The sequence below is a fragment of the Gorilla gorilla genome, chromosome 20, assembly GCF_029281585.2.
Source record: "Gorilla gorilla gorilla isolate KB3781 chromosome 20, NHGRI_mGorGor1-v2.1_pri, whole genome shotgun sequence".
Classification (NCBI taxonomy): domain Eukaryota; kingdom Metazoa; phylum Chordata; class Mammalia; order Primates; family Hominidae; genus Gorilla; species Gorilla gorilla.
The window spans coordinates 44,164,862-44,181,022 of record NC_073244.2 but is presented as its reverse complement, the minus strand read 5'-3'; the positions used below and the strand labels follow the sequence as shown (position 1 = coordinate 44,181,022).

The 16,161-nt window shown below is 49.4% G+C and overlaps 1 protein-coding gene across 2 annotated transcripts in view; it reads right to left on the bottom strand.

Annotated features, from left to right (window-relative positions):
• Positions 1 to 16,161, bottom strand: part of WDR88 (WD repeat domain 88) — a 45,016-nt gene that overhangs the window by 20,931 nt on the left and 7,924 nt on the right. For both annotated transcript variants that reach the window (XM_019014393.3, XM_019014394.3), the window contains exons 3-6: positions 9,722 to 9,810; positions 6,894 to 6,957; positions 5,691 to 5,829; positions 3,299 to 3,428 (exon numbers count right to left, since the gene is read on the bottom strand). In XM_019014393.3, the coding sequence (XP_018869938.2) occupies positions 3,299 to 3,428; positions 5,691 to 5,829; positions 6,894 to 6,957; positions 9,722 to 9,810 (422 nt within the window). The remainder of the gene's footprint in view (positions 1 to 3,298; positions 3,429 to 5,690; positions 5,830 to 6,893; positions 6,958 to 9,721; positions 9,811 to 16,161) is intronic.

The following is a 16,161-nucleotide window of genomic DNA, read 5'->3' as shown; positions in this document are numbered from 1 at the left end:
CCAAATGCCCATCAATGATAGACTGGATAAAGAAAATGTGGTACATATACACCATGGAATACTATGCAGTCATGAAAAAGAATGAGATCATGTCCTTTGCAGGGACATCATCCTCAGCAAACTAACCCAGGAACAGAAGACCAAACACCGCACGTTCTCATTCATAAGTGGGAGTTGAACAGTGAGAACACATAGACACAGGGAGGGGAACATCACACACTGAGGTCTGTCAGGGGGTGGGAGGCAAGCGGAGGGAGAGCATTAGGACAAATACCTAACGCATGCGGGGCTTAAAACCTAGATGACGCGTTGATAGATGCAGCAAACCACCATGGCACGTGTGTACCTATGTAACAAACCTGCACATTCTGCACATGTGTCCTGGAACTTAAAGTAAAAAAAAAGACATAGCAATTTCTAAATAAATAAATAAATAAGTAAACCAAAGGTATCTCTATGGACTCTCATTTCACATAAATCCCACTTCTCGTAGAAGGCCATTTCACCTGCACAGAAGTTTGGGGAAAATGGCTATGCTGCACGTACAGTTCTGGACAAGATGGAGTCGACTTTAAAAGTGATTTTTTTAAATGGCTGAAATTTTACCAAATTTGGCAAAATATATAAACCTACAGATTCAAGAATCTGAGTAAAACCCAACAGGATAAATCCAAAGAAGTCTACACCCAGACACATAATTACACTTCAGAAAACTAAGGACAACAAAAATATCTTGAGAGCAGCAAGAGAGAAATGACTTTTTACCTATAGGAGAAAAACAATATGAATGACAGTGTAAATGAAAACCACAGTGTGGCCAGGCACAGTGGCTCATGCCTGTAATCCCAGCACTTTGGGAGGCCGAGGTGGGTGGATCACATGGTCAGGAGTTTGAGACCAGCCTGGCCAATATGGTGAAACCTTGTCTCTACTAAAAATACAAAAATTAGTTGGGCATGGTGGCGGGCGCCTGTAGTCCCACCTACTCGGGAGGCTGAGGCAGGAGAATTGCTTGAACCCGGGAGGCAGAGGTTACAGCGAGCCGAGATTGCACCACTGCAAATGATATAGCTGATCTTGCTAGAGGATTTAAAAAATTCATAATGTCGGTCGGGCTATATCATTTTCAGTTCTCAGTGCAAAATTAATAAGCAAGATCCCCATTCCTGAAAAAGCTAAGCACAGTATTACCATATGATCCAACAATTCCACTCCTGGGTATACAGAGTAAAGAATTAAAAACAGGCCAGGTGCAGTGGCTCACACCTGTCATCCCAGAACTTTGGGAGGCCAAAGTGAGAGGATCACTTGAGCTCAGAAGTTCAGGACTAGCTTGGGAGACATAATGAGACCCTGTTTCTGCCAAAAAAAAAAAAAAAAAAAAAAAACTTAAAAATTAGCCAGGCATGGTGGTGTGCACCTGTAGTCTCAGCTACTCAGGAAGTTGAGGCAAGAGGATCACTTGAGCCTAGGAATCCGAGGCTCCAGTGAGCTATGATCACGTCACTGCACTCCAGCCTGGGCAACAGAGCAAGACTCTGTCTCGAAATCAAATCAAATAAAAAGAATTGAAAGCAGGAACTCAAAGTTACACGTACATGTGTTCATAGCAGCATTATTCCCAATAACTAAAAGGTAGAAACAGCCTAAGAGGTCATCAACAGATGAACAGATAAACAAAATGTGGTAGGTACACCTATAATGCAGTACTATTCAGTCATCAAAAGGAATGAAGTTCTTAATCCCAGCACTGTGGGAGGCTGAGGTGGGTGGATAACCTGAGGCCAGGAATTTGAGACCAGCCTAGCCAACATGATGAAACCCCGTCTCTACTAAAAATACAGAAATTAGCCAGGTGTGGTGGTGGGCGCCTGTAATCCCAGCTACTCAGGAGGCTGAAGCAGGAGAATCACTTGAACCCAGGAGGCAGAGGTTGCAGTGAGCCAAGATGGCACCACTGCACTCCAGCCTGGGGTACATAGTGAGACTAAGTCTCAAAGGAAAAAAAAGGAATGAAGTTCTGATGTAGGCTACAACACAGATGAACCTTGAGGACATTATTTTAAGTGAAATAACCCAATCACAAGAGGACAAATAATGTATGATTCTACTTATATGAAATATCTAGAATAGGCAGATTCATAGAGACAGAAAGTAGAATAAACATTACCCAGGGCTGGGGGCATGGGGAATGGGGAGTTATTGCTTAACAGGTAAGAGCTTCTGTCTGAGATGATGAAATCATTTTGTAAATAAATAGTGGTGATGGTTGCACAACACTGTGAATGTAATGAATGGCAGAGAATTGCACACTTAAAAATGGTTAAAATGTCATGTTTTATGTTGTGTGTGTGTATATATATATATACACATTTTGAGACAGAGTCTCACTCTGTCACCTAGGCTGAAGTGCAGTGGCACAATCTTGGCTCACTGCAACCTCCACCTCCCGGATTCAAGCTATTCTCCTTCCTCAGCCTCCTGAATAGATGGGATTACAGGTGCCCGCCACCACGCCCAGCTAAGTTTTGTATTTTTACTAGAGATGGGGTTTCACTATGTTGACCAGGCTGGTCTTGAACTCCTGACCTCAGGCGATCCGCCCCCCTCGGCCTCCCAAAGTGCTGGGATTACAGGTGTGAGCCACCGAGCCCAGCCCCAAAATTTTTTTAAATGGTAATGTAATATCTCCAAAACGACTGAATTCACTTTATTTATTTTTTTTAGTCAGGGTCTTACTTCATTGTCCAGGCTGGGGTGCAGTGGTGCGATCATAGCTCACAGCAGCCTCAAACTCCTGGGCTCAAGCAATCCTCCAGCCTCAGCCTCCTGAGTAGCTGGGACTACAGGTGTGTGACACCACACCCAGCTAATTTTTAAATTTTTTGTAGAGATGGGGTCTTGTGACATTGCCCAGGCTGGTGTTGAACTCCTGGCCTGAAGTGATCCTCCCACTTTGGCCTCCCAAAGCTCTGGGATTATAGCCATGAGCCACACGCCCAGCCAGACCTTCCCATTTTACATGAGATGCTGGAACTTCACATTTTGTGGACTTCTCTGCACAATGGTTTCCACTAGTGGCTCACATTGAAACAAATGCATCTGAGGCCCAGCCCAGCCCAGCCCACAGGCCACAGCTGATGGCTCCCTCCTGCCTGCCTGTCCCCAGCCTCCTCAGAGCACCTATGACCAAGCTACAGACGTGTCCACATGGATGCTGGCTTATGTGGAATTCAGGAAGGCACGAATGGGGACGCCCCGCCCAAACTCCATTCTGGCCTCCTGGGGCCCAACTCACTTAGTGATGGTAAGCAGCGTGGCCTGGGATGTAACATCCCAGATCTTGATGCACCTGTCCAAAGAGACAGAAGCCACCCTCTGGCTGTCGGGGTCAAAGCAGCATGACGTGATGGACCTTGTGTGATGATCTGCAGAACACAGAGGAAAGGGACTTGAGACCACGACTTCCACCTGCTGGGCTGGAGGACTCCCACGACTTCCCCAGCCAGTGACAATTACAAAACACAATTCCAGTTTTCATCAGGAGCTACACACCTGCACAAACATTCCTGAGTGACTACTATGTCCCAGGCTTTGAACCGGGAGCACAGCCGGTTCCCTGCCCCCACAGAGCTCCCAGTCTGATGGAGGAGACACCCCAGACCAGGCAACGACCTGCCACATGCCACAGATCATGAGATGAGTGCACGGGCCACCAAGGCCCAGACAACATAAGCCTGGCCACCCTGAGGGGTCCAGGAAGGGCCCGAAAAGCCAGCAAGGGAAGCAGAAACGGAAGAGCACTCAAGCAAGAAGGAACAGTGCTTGCAAAGGCCTGGGCCGGATCATGGAGCAGTGTGGGGCAAGGCTGGAGTCTGAAGCGTGGTGAGGGCAGAGTGTCAAGTGGGCTATTAGGGGCTATTAGGGAAGCTGTGGGGCAGTGCACATGGCATAGTGCCACATTGATAAAAAGAAACACAAAGCACATATGAGAAGCAGTGTCGTGTGTGCAAACACGTGTACGCACAGGCATACACACAGGGTTCAGGAAGACCGCCCAGCAATGTATGGTTCATAACAGGTGCCTCTGGGGAGGAGACAGGACAGACACAGCAGCCTTTTGCTTTTTTATTTACATAATGAATGATTTTTTTATTTTTGAGACAGGGCCTCGTTCTGTCACATGGGCTGGAGCGCAGAGGCGCGATTTCGGCTCACTGCAACCTCCACCTCCTGGGTTCCAGCAATTCTGCCTCAGCCTCCCGAGTAGCTGGGATTACAGGCGCCTGCCACCACGCCCAGCTAATTTTTGTATTTTTAGTAGAGACAGGGTTTCACCATGTTGGCCAGGCTGGTCTTGAACTTTTGAGCTCAGGTGATCCACCAGCCTTGGCCTCCCAAAGTGCTGGGATTACAGGCATGAGCCACCATGCCCAGCCCATAATGAATGTCTTTACAATGATTACACATTTTTTTAACTTTAATTTTAAGATAATTGTAAACTCCCATGGAGGTGTAAGGAATAACAGAGAAATCACCCATGTCCTTCACCCAGCAGCCCCCATGGGAACATGTGGCATCATCATCACACAGTGTCCCAACCAGGAAACTGTCATACAACAATTACTAAGTCCTATATTTTAAAAATAGGCTGGGCACAGTGGCTCATGCCCGTAATCCCAGCACTTTGGGAGACCAAGGCGGGCAGATCACCTGAGGTCAGGAGCTCAAGACCAGCCTGCCCAACATGGTGAAACCCCATCTCTACAAAAAATACAAAAATTAGCTGGGCGTGGTGGCGGGCGCCTGTAATCCCAGCTACTCAGAAGGCTGAGGCAAGGAGAATTGCTTGAACCCAGGAAGTGGAGGTTGAGGTGACCCGAGATCGCGCCACTACACTCCAGCCTAGGAGACAGAGCAAGACTCCATCTCAAAAAAGAAAAAAAAAAAGATACAGGTAGGCCGGGTGAGGGGGCTTCTCCTATAATCCCTCACTTTCGGAGGCTGAGGCAGGAGGATCCCTCGAGGCCAGGAGTTTGACATCAGCCTGGGCAACATAGCAAGACTCTGTTAATGTTAACTCTGTTAATGTTAATGTTAAGAAGCCTGAGCCTCCACTCAATAAAAGATTAGGCTGTCAATGACCACATGAGGTTGGAGCCAAACATTGTGTCCTTTGTTAAAAGCACAAGACTGAATGAATGGAAAAGCATTAACTGAAGAGGATCAGTTTTGGTGCGTTTTTTTTGTTTGTTTGTTTTTTGTTTGTTTGTTTTTTTGAGATGGAGTCTCACTCTGTCTGCCAGGCTGGAGTCCAGTGGCTCAATCTCAGCTCAATACAATCTCCACCTCCGGGTTCAAGTGATTCTCCCGTTTCAGCCTCTCAAGCAGCTGGGACTACAGGTGCATGCCATCACCCCTGGCTAATTTTTGTATTGTTTTTGGTAGGGACAGGGTTTCACCCTGTTGCCCAGGCTGGTCTCAAACTCCTGGGCTCAAGCAACCTCCCAAAGTGCTGGGATTACAGATGCAATCCCAGCCACCGCACCTAGCCTAGTGTCCCAGCTTTAATGACGTGCTTCATACCATTACAGTTTCACCAAATAAAGCAATGGAAGGTCACCGTCAGTCAGTGACAAGTGGCTATTCCTATGGCACACTGAAGATACAGGGAGCCCGCACACCCTCACCTTTGATGACGGAAACGGTGGTGATGTTCTCGGCGTCCATTATGCAGATTCCATGATCCACGTCGAAGCCTGAGACCACGTATTTACCATCAGGAGAAAACTTACAGGAGACGATGAAGGTATCATACCTGACCTTCCACTGAAACGAGCCAGCAATCAAAAGGTTGTTTTAAGCCAGGTGTGGTGTGTTACACCTGTAAACCCAGTGCTTTGGGAGGCCAAGGCTGGAGGATCGCTTGAGACCAGGAGCCTGAGACTAGCCTGGGAAACATGCAAGATCTCCATCTCTACAAAAGTAAAACATTAGCCAGGTGTGGCGGTGCTCGCCTGTAGTCCCAGCTACTTATGAGGCTGTGGCGGGAGGATCATCTGAGCCCAGGAGTTTGAGGCTGCAGTGAGCTACGATGGCGCCACTGCGTTCCAGCCTGGGTGACAGAGCTTGCAAGACCCTGTCTCCAAAAATCACCATCATCATCATCATAAAATAAAAACTTGGCTTATCTTGTCTTTCTAAAAATGTTTACAATGAATATAAACTGACCTTTGCACTAACAAGAAAGGTTGTTTTTTAAGGAAAGGAAGGAGGAAGGGACAGGAAAGGCCTGCAGGAGCTGAGAGGGAGGGACGGCAGGGGTGGGGCAGGAGACCCCGAGGAGGCCCCTGAGCAGAGCTGAGGCTGCCTGGAAGGGGTGCAGGGCCGAGTGGGAGTCTTGGGTCTGTGGGATGGACGAAGAGTGGCCCCCTCCAAGATATAAAGAGAACAGACTGGTAAGGGCCAGAACCCTGGTTCTTGGGGGAACATGGCCTTTGTCCCATGGCCTCAGCCCCACTTCCTGTCTAATCAAATCCAAACATCTTACCGGGGAGCCTGGAATACCAGCCCCCACACCCCACCCCCAATTCTGGCTTCTTTCTGTGTATCCAAACCCATCCCATCTTTCAAGCAGAAGCCTTGGTTCCATCCGCCTCCTCCAGGAGTCTTCCTCCCCCAGTGCCCACCCTCTCACCCTCCAGACTTTTTGCAAGCAATGGCTGTTGTGGGGTGCAGTTCACATCTGTACTTCCATCCCAAGGAACATGCTTCCTTCCTAGAACAATGGAGTTTTGTCACCTCCCCCTACCCAGGGTCCAACCCAAAGCTGCCTGAGGCTTGGTCAAGCCCCTGGGCTGCAACCAACGCCCCCACTGGACAGGCATACGTACCAGCAGCTTGCCTGTCTCCAGGTCCCAGGCCCTCACTGTCTTATCATAGGATGCGGCAATGACTCTGGAAATAAGATGACGAACACTGGTTCTTTTTTTTTTTTTTTTTTTTTTTTTTTTTGAGACAGGGTCTCTTTCTGTTGCCCAGGCTGGAGTGCAGTGGTGCAATACCGGCTCACTGCAACCTCCACCTCCCAGGTTCAAACGACCCTCCTGCCACAGCCTCCTGAGTAGCTGAGATTACAGGCACCCGCCACCACGCCCAGCTAATTTTTGTATTTTTAGTAGAAACGGGGTTTTGCCATGTTGGCCAGGCTGGTCTCAAACTCCTGACCTCAAGTGATCCACCTGCCTCGGCCTCCCAAAGTGCTAGTATTATAGGCGTGAGCCACCGCACCTGGCCAAACATTGATTCTTAACAACAGAGACAGTTAGGTCTGTGGTCCTTTCCATCCTCCCCCGCCCCCCCCCCCCCCCCACCTTTCCTTTTCTTTTTTGAGACAGGATGTCACTCTGTCATCCAGGCTGCAGTCCAGTGGTGCAATCCTAGCTCACTGCCACCTTGAGCTTCTGGGCTCAAGTGATCCTCCTACCTCAGCCTCCTGAGTAGCTGGGTCTATGGGCACTCATCATCATGCCTGGCTATTTTTTTCTCTCTCTCTTTTTTTTTTTTTTTCTTAGAGACAGAGTCTCTCTATGTTGCCCAGGCTGGTCTCTCCTGGCCTCAAGTGATCCTCCCACCTCAGCCTCCCAAAGTACTGGAATTACAAGAATAAGCCACCATGCCTGGCCTGCCTATGACTTCTATGAAGACTTTTTTTCATTTTTCTAATTTAGGACCAAGATTATAAATAACACAATCATCTTTAAAAGACTGCTCCATCACCCACCCTAGGGACCATTCGGTTCTCATTGAAACTAGAGAGAACCAGCCAAGCACGGTGGCTCATGCCTGTAATCCCAACACTTTGGGAGGCTGAGGCGGGCAGAACACCTGAGGTCAGGAGTTCAAGACCAGCCTGGCCAACGTGGTGAAACCTCATCTCTACTAAAAATACAAAAATTAGCCAGGCATGGTGGTGCACACCTGCAATCCCAGCTACTTGGGAGGCTGAGGCATGAAAATCTCTTGAACCAGGAGGCGGAGGTTACAGTGAGCCAAGATCGTGCCACTGCACTCCAGCGTGGGCAGGAGAGGCTCCATCAAAAAAAAGGAAAGAAGGAAGGAAGGGAGGAAGGGAGGAAGGGAGGAAGGAAGGAAGGAAGGAAGGAAGGAAGAAAGGAAGGAAGGAAGGAAGGAAAGAAGGAAGGAAGGAAGGAAGGAAAGAAATAGAACCTAACACACAAGGAACCACAGCACAATCATCCCCAGTACTCTTCAGCCACCCACACATGCTCCTTTATATCAAGGGCTTTCAAAGTAGCATTTCTTCTGTTTTCCTCTTCTTCTTTTTTATTTTTTCTTTTAAGACGGAGTTTCGCTCGTCGCCCAGGCTGGAGTGCAATGGCGTGACCTCGGCTCACCACAACCTCCACCTCCCGAGTTCAAGCAATTCTCCTGCCTAAGCCTCCGAGTAGCTGGGATTACAGGCATGTGCCACTACGCCTGACTAATTTTGTATTTTTAGTAGAGACGGGGGTTTCTCCATGTTGGTCAGGATAGCCTTGTTCAAGGCTACCCGACCTCAGGTGATCCGCCCACCTCGGCCTCCCAGCTGTTTTCCTCCCCTAAAGGGATCTCTACACCCACAAGGATCAATCGTTTTCCTCTCTGCTCCCATGTCTGTCTTTTCACGGGGATATAGTTTAAGAGACTACTTATTTTGTTCTGAAATGTTTTCTTGTACAAAAAAACATAAATGTATCCTTGTCTTCTTACATGGCACGTTTCTGTGGCAAAGTTTGTCCTCTATATAAGATAAATTCCCATGTGGGCATGGTGACTCACACCTGTAATCCCAGCACTTTGGGAGGCCGAGGTGGGTGGATCACCTGAGGTCAAGAGTTCGAGAACAGCCTGGCCAACATGGTGAAACCCCTCTCTACTAAAAATAAAAAAATTAGCCAGCTGTGGTGGTGTGCACCTGTAGTCCCAGGTACTCAGGAGGCTGAGGCAGGAGAATCACTTGAACCCAGGAGGTGGAGGTTGCAATGAGCCAAGATCGCACCACTGTACTCCAGCCTGGGCAACAGAGCAGGACTCCGTCTCAAAAAAGAAAAAAAAAAGATAAATTCCCATGAAACTTACATTTTCATACCAGTACACTACAGCGTGGGTGACAAAGCAAGACCCTATCTCAAAAACAAAACAGGCCAGGTACAGTGGCTCATGCCTGTAATTCCAGCACTTTGGGATGCCAAGGCAGGATTGTTTGAGCCTAGGAGTTTGAGACCAGCCTGGGCAACATGGCAAAACCCCATCTGTACAAAAATACAAAAATTAGCCAGGTGTGGTGGTGCACACTTGTAATCCCAGCTGCTCAGGAGGCTGAGGCAAAAGGATCACTGAGCCCAGGAGTCCACGGCTTCAGTGAGCCGTGTTTGCACCACTGCACTCCAGCCTGGGCAACAGAGCAGAATCCTGCCTAAATAAAAAATAAAAATTAACAAAGGCCAGGTGTGGTGGCTCATGCCTGTAATGTCAACACTTTGGGAGGCCAATGCAGGAGGAGAATTGCTTGAGGCCACAGGTTCGAGACCAGCTTAGGCCACATGGTGAGACCCCAAATCTATTACTTAAAACAAAAACAAAAATGTCACAGGCATACCTATTTATGGCCTGCCTGCTCGCCCTCCCTCTTCCCAGTGTAAGACGAGGGAAAGGTCACCTGCTGCTGTCGGCGGTGATGCTGCACTCTACAACAGGAGCTTTGGGCCTGTGCTCAAAATCGCGAACCACAGAACCATCCACCGGATCCTCAAATCAACAGGAGAGAGAGGAGAAGAGAGTGGTCACTGCCGTGTTTGCTGAAGTCGTAAATCGAGGTCAACATTAGCCCTTAGCTTATCTCTGGTAGCAAAATCTGAGAACTCCACGGTCCTGGGACTCTCACTCAGCTCCGAAAGAGGAAAGGACTTTGCAACATGTCCGTCCCCTGAGCGGGAAGGACACCCTTGCCATTCCTGGCATCCATGGGAAATTACCCCGCAATTCCACAGACACCAGGTGGAAACTGGCCATGCTGGGGGCAGAGCTGCAAACAGATCGTGTTTTCCTTTCCTACTGGCCAAAAAGTCTTTGCAGAATCTAGCAATATCTTCCGGGCCGGGCGCGGTGGCTCACGACTGTAATCCCAGCACTTTGGGAGGCCGAGGTGGGTGGATCACCTGAGGTCAGGAGTTCAAGACCAGCCTGGCCAACATGGTGAAACCCCGTCTCTACTAAAAAACACAAAAAACAAAAAACAAAATTAGCTGGGCGTGGTGGTGCGCGCCTGTAGTCCCAGCTATTCATGAGGCTGAGGCAGGAGAATCGCTTGAACCCGGAAGTCGGAGGTTTCAGTGAGCTAAGATTGCACCACTTCATTCCAGCCTGGGCGACAGAGCGAGACACCGTCTCAAAAAGAAAAGAAAATGATCGTCTTGGGGTGTGGGATCCAGGCCCCTGCACGCACTCTGGGCGGGCCGGGGCCAACTCAGGGCAGCGCCAAAATGGATCAGTGTCCGTGGGGCTGCGCAGTTTTAGACTCGACAGTGACACCAAGTGGCCAAGAGCAGGAACAGCGGCTGTGCAGAGATGGGCCCACTCCCTCCACACTGGGCATTTAGAAGCATGACCCCACCCCTGTGGACCCAGACAATTTAAAGGGGAAATACTGGTTAGACTTCAAATGAATGAGGGAAAGGGGATCTAATAAACAGTTGGAAAATAAAGGAGATGTGACAATATTTGGCGTCTAAGTTTATGGTGAGTACATATTCAGTATTTTGGTACAGTCCCAGTTTCATAAATGTATGTGGATGTTCGTGGAGAAGAAAAAAATACCTAAGACAACATTTTCACAGCCGTTAACTTTGGGGTCATGGAAAGATGAGTTTTTTTCTTTCTTGTGTTTTCATGTGTTTTCTGTAATAAAATCATATTACCTTTGTAATAATATGAGAAAAACTACCAAACTTTTTTTTTTTTGAGAGAGGGTCTTGCTCTATCACCCAGGCTGGAGTGCAGTGGCAAGAACACGGCTCACTGCACCCCTTGGCCTCCTGGGCCAAAGCCATCCTCCCATCTCAGCCTCCCAAGTCGCTGGGACCACAGGCACACACCACCACGCCTGGCTAATTTTTTTGTTTTTGGTAGAAACAAGGTCTCACTATATTGCCCAGGCTGGTCTCAAACTCCTTGGCTCAAGCGATCCTCCTGCCTCAACCTCCAAAAGTGCTGGGATTACAGGCGTGACTCACTGTGGCCAGCCTTTTTTTTTTTTTTTTTTGACACTGGATCTCACCCTGTTGTTACCCAGGCTTGAATGCAGTGGTGCAATTATGGCTCACTGCAGGCACCACCTCCTGGGCTCCAGCAATCCTCCCATCTCAACTTCCCGAGTAGCTGGGACTACAGAAGTGCACAACCATGCCTGGCTAATTTTTTATTTTTTATTTTATAGAGACGAGGGTCTTCCTACATTGCCCAGGCTGGTCTCAAACTCTTGGCCTCAAGCAACCCTCTCACCTCAGCCTCCCAAAGCACTGGGATTACAGATGTGGGCCATTGCACTCAGCTTTCAGGGAGCCTTAAACCCTTTCTTAATCCTCTGGGGTGACTGAGAGACCCCAGGTGCAAGGGAGCCTCTCCCCTTGTCATTGCCCAGGGGATGGGATGGTAACTTGTCACCTGTGCGGTCCACCTTGCATCTTCCAATTCTCCCACGTTATTCCCGCCCCCCGGCCTTTTTTTTTTGTATTTTTAGTAGAGACAGGGTTTCACCATATTGGCCAGGCTGGTCTCGAACTACTGACCTTGTGATCCACCCACCTGGGCCTCCCAAATTGCTGGGATTACAGGTGTGAGCCACTGCGCCCGGCCCTTCTTTCCCCTTTTGAGTCGGCAGAAGGGCCCCCCGGGGCTGCTGTCTGTGTTGGCCAAAGGGCTCTTGTCTCCATGAAGGGAAAGATGCCTGTTTTCACCTTGGTTGTTGTCCCAAGATTAGAGACCCTAATCTTGGAGAGGCCCTCGGTCCCCACAACAGCCTTCTTGCTCTCGTTCCCTGCCTGTTCCATGCTCCATCCACAATGCAGGCACTGTCACCTCTGCCACCTCATATGCCCTCCTTCCCATGAGCCATCCTTCTCCATGTCCCAGGAAGTGCATCCAAGTGTTCCCCACACGCACCACGGACTGCTTCCAGCCCTCCTCCCTCTACCACTTTCTCCAGGCAGCCCCTCATCCCTGTGCTCCCTCCCTCTGCCCTCCTAGTGCCTTCGCCCCTTGTCCCATAAATCGCCACCTCTCCTCTGAGCCCCTGCCTTAGCTGGTCCCATTGGCTGCCACTCCAGAGACCTGTCTCCTCCCCTGGCTCTCTTCTTCCATCTTCGTCCCCTCCTGCTGGCTCCTTGAGACCCTCAGCTGTGGCTCCCACCATGTGCTCCATGTCCCTCCGTAGAGGGTGAACCCATAACCCTACACAGTCATCTCCTCTTGTCACAGTATCTTGGCCAAAATCTCCCCTGGCCTCCCCTCTCTGCCTCACCCACTGACCCCATTTCCAGTCCCTGCCCCCAGCAACACCTCAAATCCAAATACCTTTTAAATCTTTTAAAAGCCCCTTTTCCTCTAGGTGCGGTGGCTCACGCCTGTAATCCCAGCACTTTGGGAGGCCAAGGTGGGCAGATCACCTGAGGTCAGGAGTTTGAGACCAGCCTGGCCAACATGATGAAACCCCATCTCTACTAAAAATACAAAAATTAGCCGGGCGTGGTGGCAGGTGCCTGTAATCCCAGCTACTTGGGAGGCTGAGGCAGGAGAATCGCTTGAACTCAGGAGGCAGAGGTTGCAGTGAGCCGAGACCACGCCATTGCACTCCAGCCTGAACAACAAGGGCAAAACGCCATCTCGAAAAAACAAACAAACAAAAAACCCTTTTCCCCTCATTGGAGATCATTGTGAATAACTTGGAAAGTCCATAAATGTACAGAGAAGCTGGGAAAAATATTCTTAATCCTATGCCCAATCTCCCTCTAATATATTGCCACCTTTTTTCTGGTCATTTAAAAATAAGTTTGGGGCTGGGTTTTGGTGGCTCATGCTGTATCCCAGTGTTTTGGGAGGCCAAGGAGGAAGGACGGCTTGAGGCCAGGAGCTCAAGACCAGCCCGGGCAACATAGGGAGATCCCATCTCTACAAAATATGATAATATTAGCTGGGCATGGCAGCCTGTTCCTGCAGTCCCAGATACTCAGGAGGCTGAGGTGGGAGGATCACTTGAGCCCAGGAGGTTGAGGCTGCAGTGAGCCATAATTGCACCACTGCACTTCAGCCTGGGCAACAGAGTAAGATCCTGTGTCAAAAAAACAAAAAACAAAAAAAAAACATGCTCCCACACCTGTAATCCCAGCACTTTTGGAGGCTGAGGCAGGAGAGTCGCTTGAGCCAAGGAGTTTGAGACCAGCCTGGGCAATGTAGTGAGACCCTGTCTCTACGAAAAACAAAAAAATTAGCCAGGCATGGTGGTGTGTGCCTGTGGTCCCAGCGACTTGGGAGGCTGAGATGGGAGGATGCCTTTAGCCCAGGAGGTAAAAGGTGCAGTGAGTCGTGTTCTTGCCACTACACTCCAGCCTGGGTGATAGAGCAAGACCCTGTCTCAAAAAAAAACAAAAAAAAAAAAATGTAAGTTTGGTAGTTTTTCTCATATTATTACAAAGGTAATATGATTTTATTACAGAAAACACATGAAAACACAAGAAAGAAAAACATTCATCCTTCCATGACCCCAGAGTTAACAGCTGTGAATATGTTGGCATATGTCTTTTTTTTTTTTTTTGAGACGGAGTCTCCCACTGTCGCCCAGGCTGGAGTGCAGTGGTGCAATCTCGGCTCACTGCAACCTCCGCCTCCCAGGTTCAAGCAATTCTCCTGTCTCAGCCTCCTGAGTAGCTGGGACTACAGGCACCTGCCACCACACCCAGCTAATTTTTGTATTTTTAATAGAGATGGGGTTTCACCACATTGGTCAGGCTGGTCTTGAACTCCTGACCTCAGGTGATTCGCTCGCCTCGGCCTCCCAAAGTACTGGGATTACAGGCATGAGCCACTGCGCCCAGCCGACGTGTCTTTTTTTCTTGTCAACACATGTCTGCATACATCTATGAAACTGGGACTTTGGTGGCCCAGGCCTGAAATTCCAGCACTTTGGAAAGCTGAGGCGGGAGGATTGCTTGAGGCCAAGAGTTTGAGACTAGCCTGGGCAATGTAGCAAGACCCTCATCTCTACAATATAAAATATAAAAAATTAGCTGGGTGTGGTGGTGCACTCCTGCAGTCCCAGCTACTCGGGGTGTTGAGATGGGAGGATTGCTTGAGTCCACGAGGTTGAGGCTGCAGTGAGCCATAATTGCACCACTGCACTCCAGCCTGGGTGACAGAGAAAGACTCTGTCTCTAAAACAAAACAAAGAAAAAATTCCTCTAGTGTTATCCTGTGGGCTGTGGGGGTGAGGCTCCCAGAGAAACCAGTAGTTTTTCTAACAAGATCTTGAGGCTCTGGGCTCTGTGGGCCAGGTGTCCATAAGGACAGCTACAGAGGGCGGGAGTGGAGGTGAGTTGAGCCCCGGGGCAGCCCCTTCACACAACTGGTCCTGTGTAGCACGGGCAGACCCAGGGAGGCCCAGGAAGTCATGCAACCCCCCAGGGTCACACAGCTGGTAAGTCCTAAACGTGGGGTCCACCACAAACCCTCCTGCCCAGTTGGCATGGCCTTGGCACAGATTATATCTTGTGGCTGTGTGTGTGTGTGTGTGTGTATGCATATTTTCTCCCATTTCCATTTCACAAAAGAACAAGTATGAAGTTATAGGCCAATGGTCTTAAATTCACTAAAAACAAACAAACAAACAAAAATAGACAATAGTGGGGATTGACTGATAATGTCTCAAAAAAATCCTCTGTTCCAAACCCTTAAATCCTTTTGCCTGTACCATCCTAAGAACCACTCAACTGATGTCTTTATTTCTGATCTCCATGTGAGTATCTGTCCCCCTAGCAGGAAATACCACAGAAAACATTCCCTTGAGGTTGTCTGTAGGGTGAGGGGCTATCCTCTTCCCCGTTACCCAAACCAGAACCCAGGAACCAGCCTTAACTCCCTCCACTCCTGTCCCTGAAGCCAGATGCTGCAAAACTCACAACTGACCGTCCTCTCCCATGAGTCCCAGCCCCAGCCACACAGCCTTCTGTGGCCTGGCCTCATCGCCACTGCCTTCCCCCAGCCCTGCTCCTCCCCAGCCCTCCTGAGTGATCTGCACTGCCCGGGCCTGCTGGCCATGCCCTGCAGTCCCCAGAAGGGCTCCAGGAGCCACCTCTGAAACCTCATGTGAACATCACAGCCCCATCCCTGGTGCCCCTGCCTCCTGCACCTTGGGGTGCTGATCTGCACCCAGGCCTGCCTCTTCCAACCACCCCTCATGAACAGGTCCCAGGCCTGGACACCTTTCTGTCCTCTGTGACCACACAGGCCTAGCTATCCAGTCTCTGTGGATGGAACCCAGTTTTCCAGATGAGAAGGAGACCCAGAGAGATGACATCCTAGGCCCCAAACACAGCCAGGACTTCCGTTCTCTGACAGGTGTGTGGGGTGGCCGGGCACGGTGGCTCACACCTATAATCCCAACAATTTGGGAGGCCGAAGCAGGTAGATCACTTGAGGCCAGGAGTTTGAGACCATCCTGGCCAACATAGTGAAACCCTGTCTCTACTAAAAATAAAAAATTAGCTGGGCATGGTGGCGTGCCTCTGTAGTCCCAGCTACTAGGGAGGCTGAGGCAGGAGAATCACTTGAACCCAGAGGCGGAAGTTGTAGTGAGCCGAGATCGTGCCACTATACTCCAGCCTGGGCGACACAGCAAGACTCTGTCTCAAAAAAAAAAAAAAGAAAAGAAAAGAAAAGAAAGGAAAAAAAAAAAGGTGTGGGGGCCAGGCACGGTGGCTCACACCTATCATCCCTGCACTTTGGTAGGCTGAGGCAGGTGGATCATCTGAAGTCAGGAGTTCGAGACCAGCCTGGCTAACGTGGTGAAACTCTGTCTCTACTAAAAAAATAAAATTAGCCAGGAGTAGT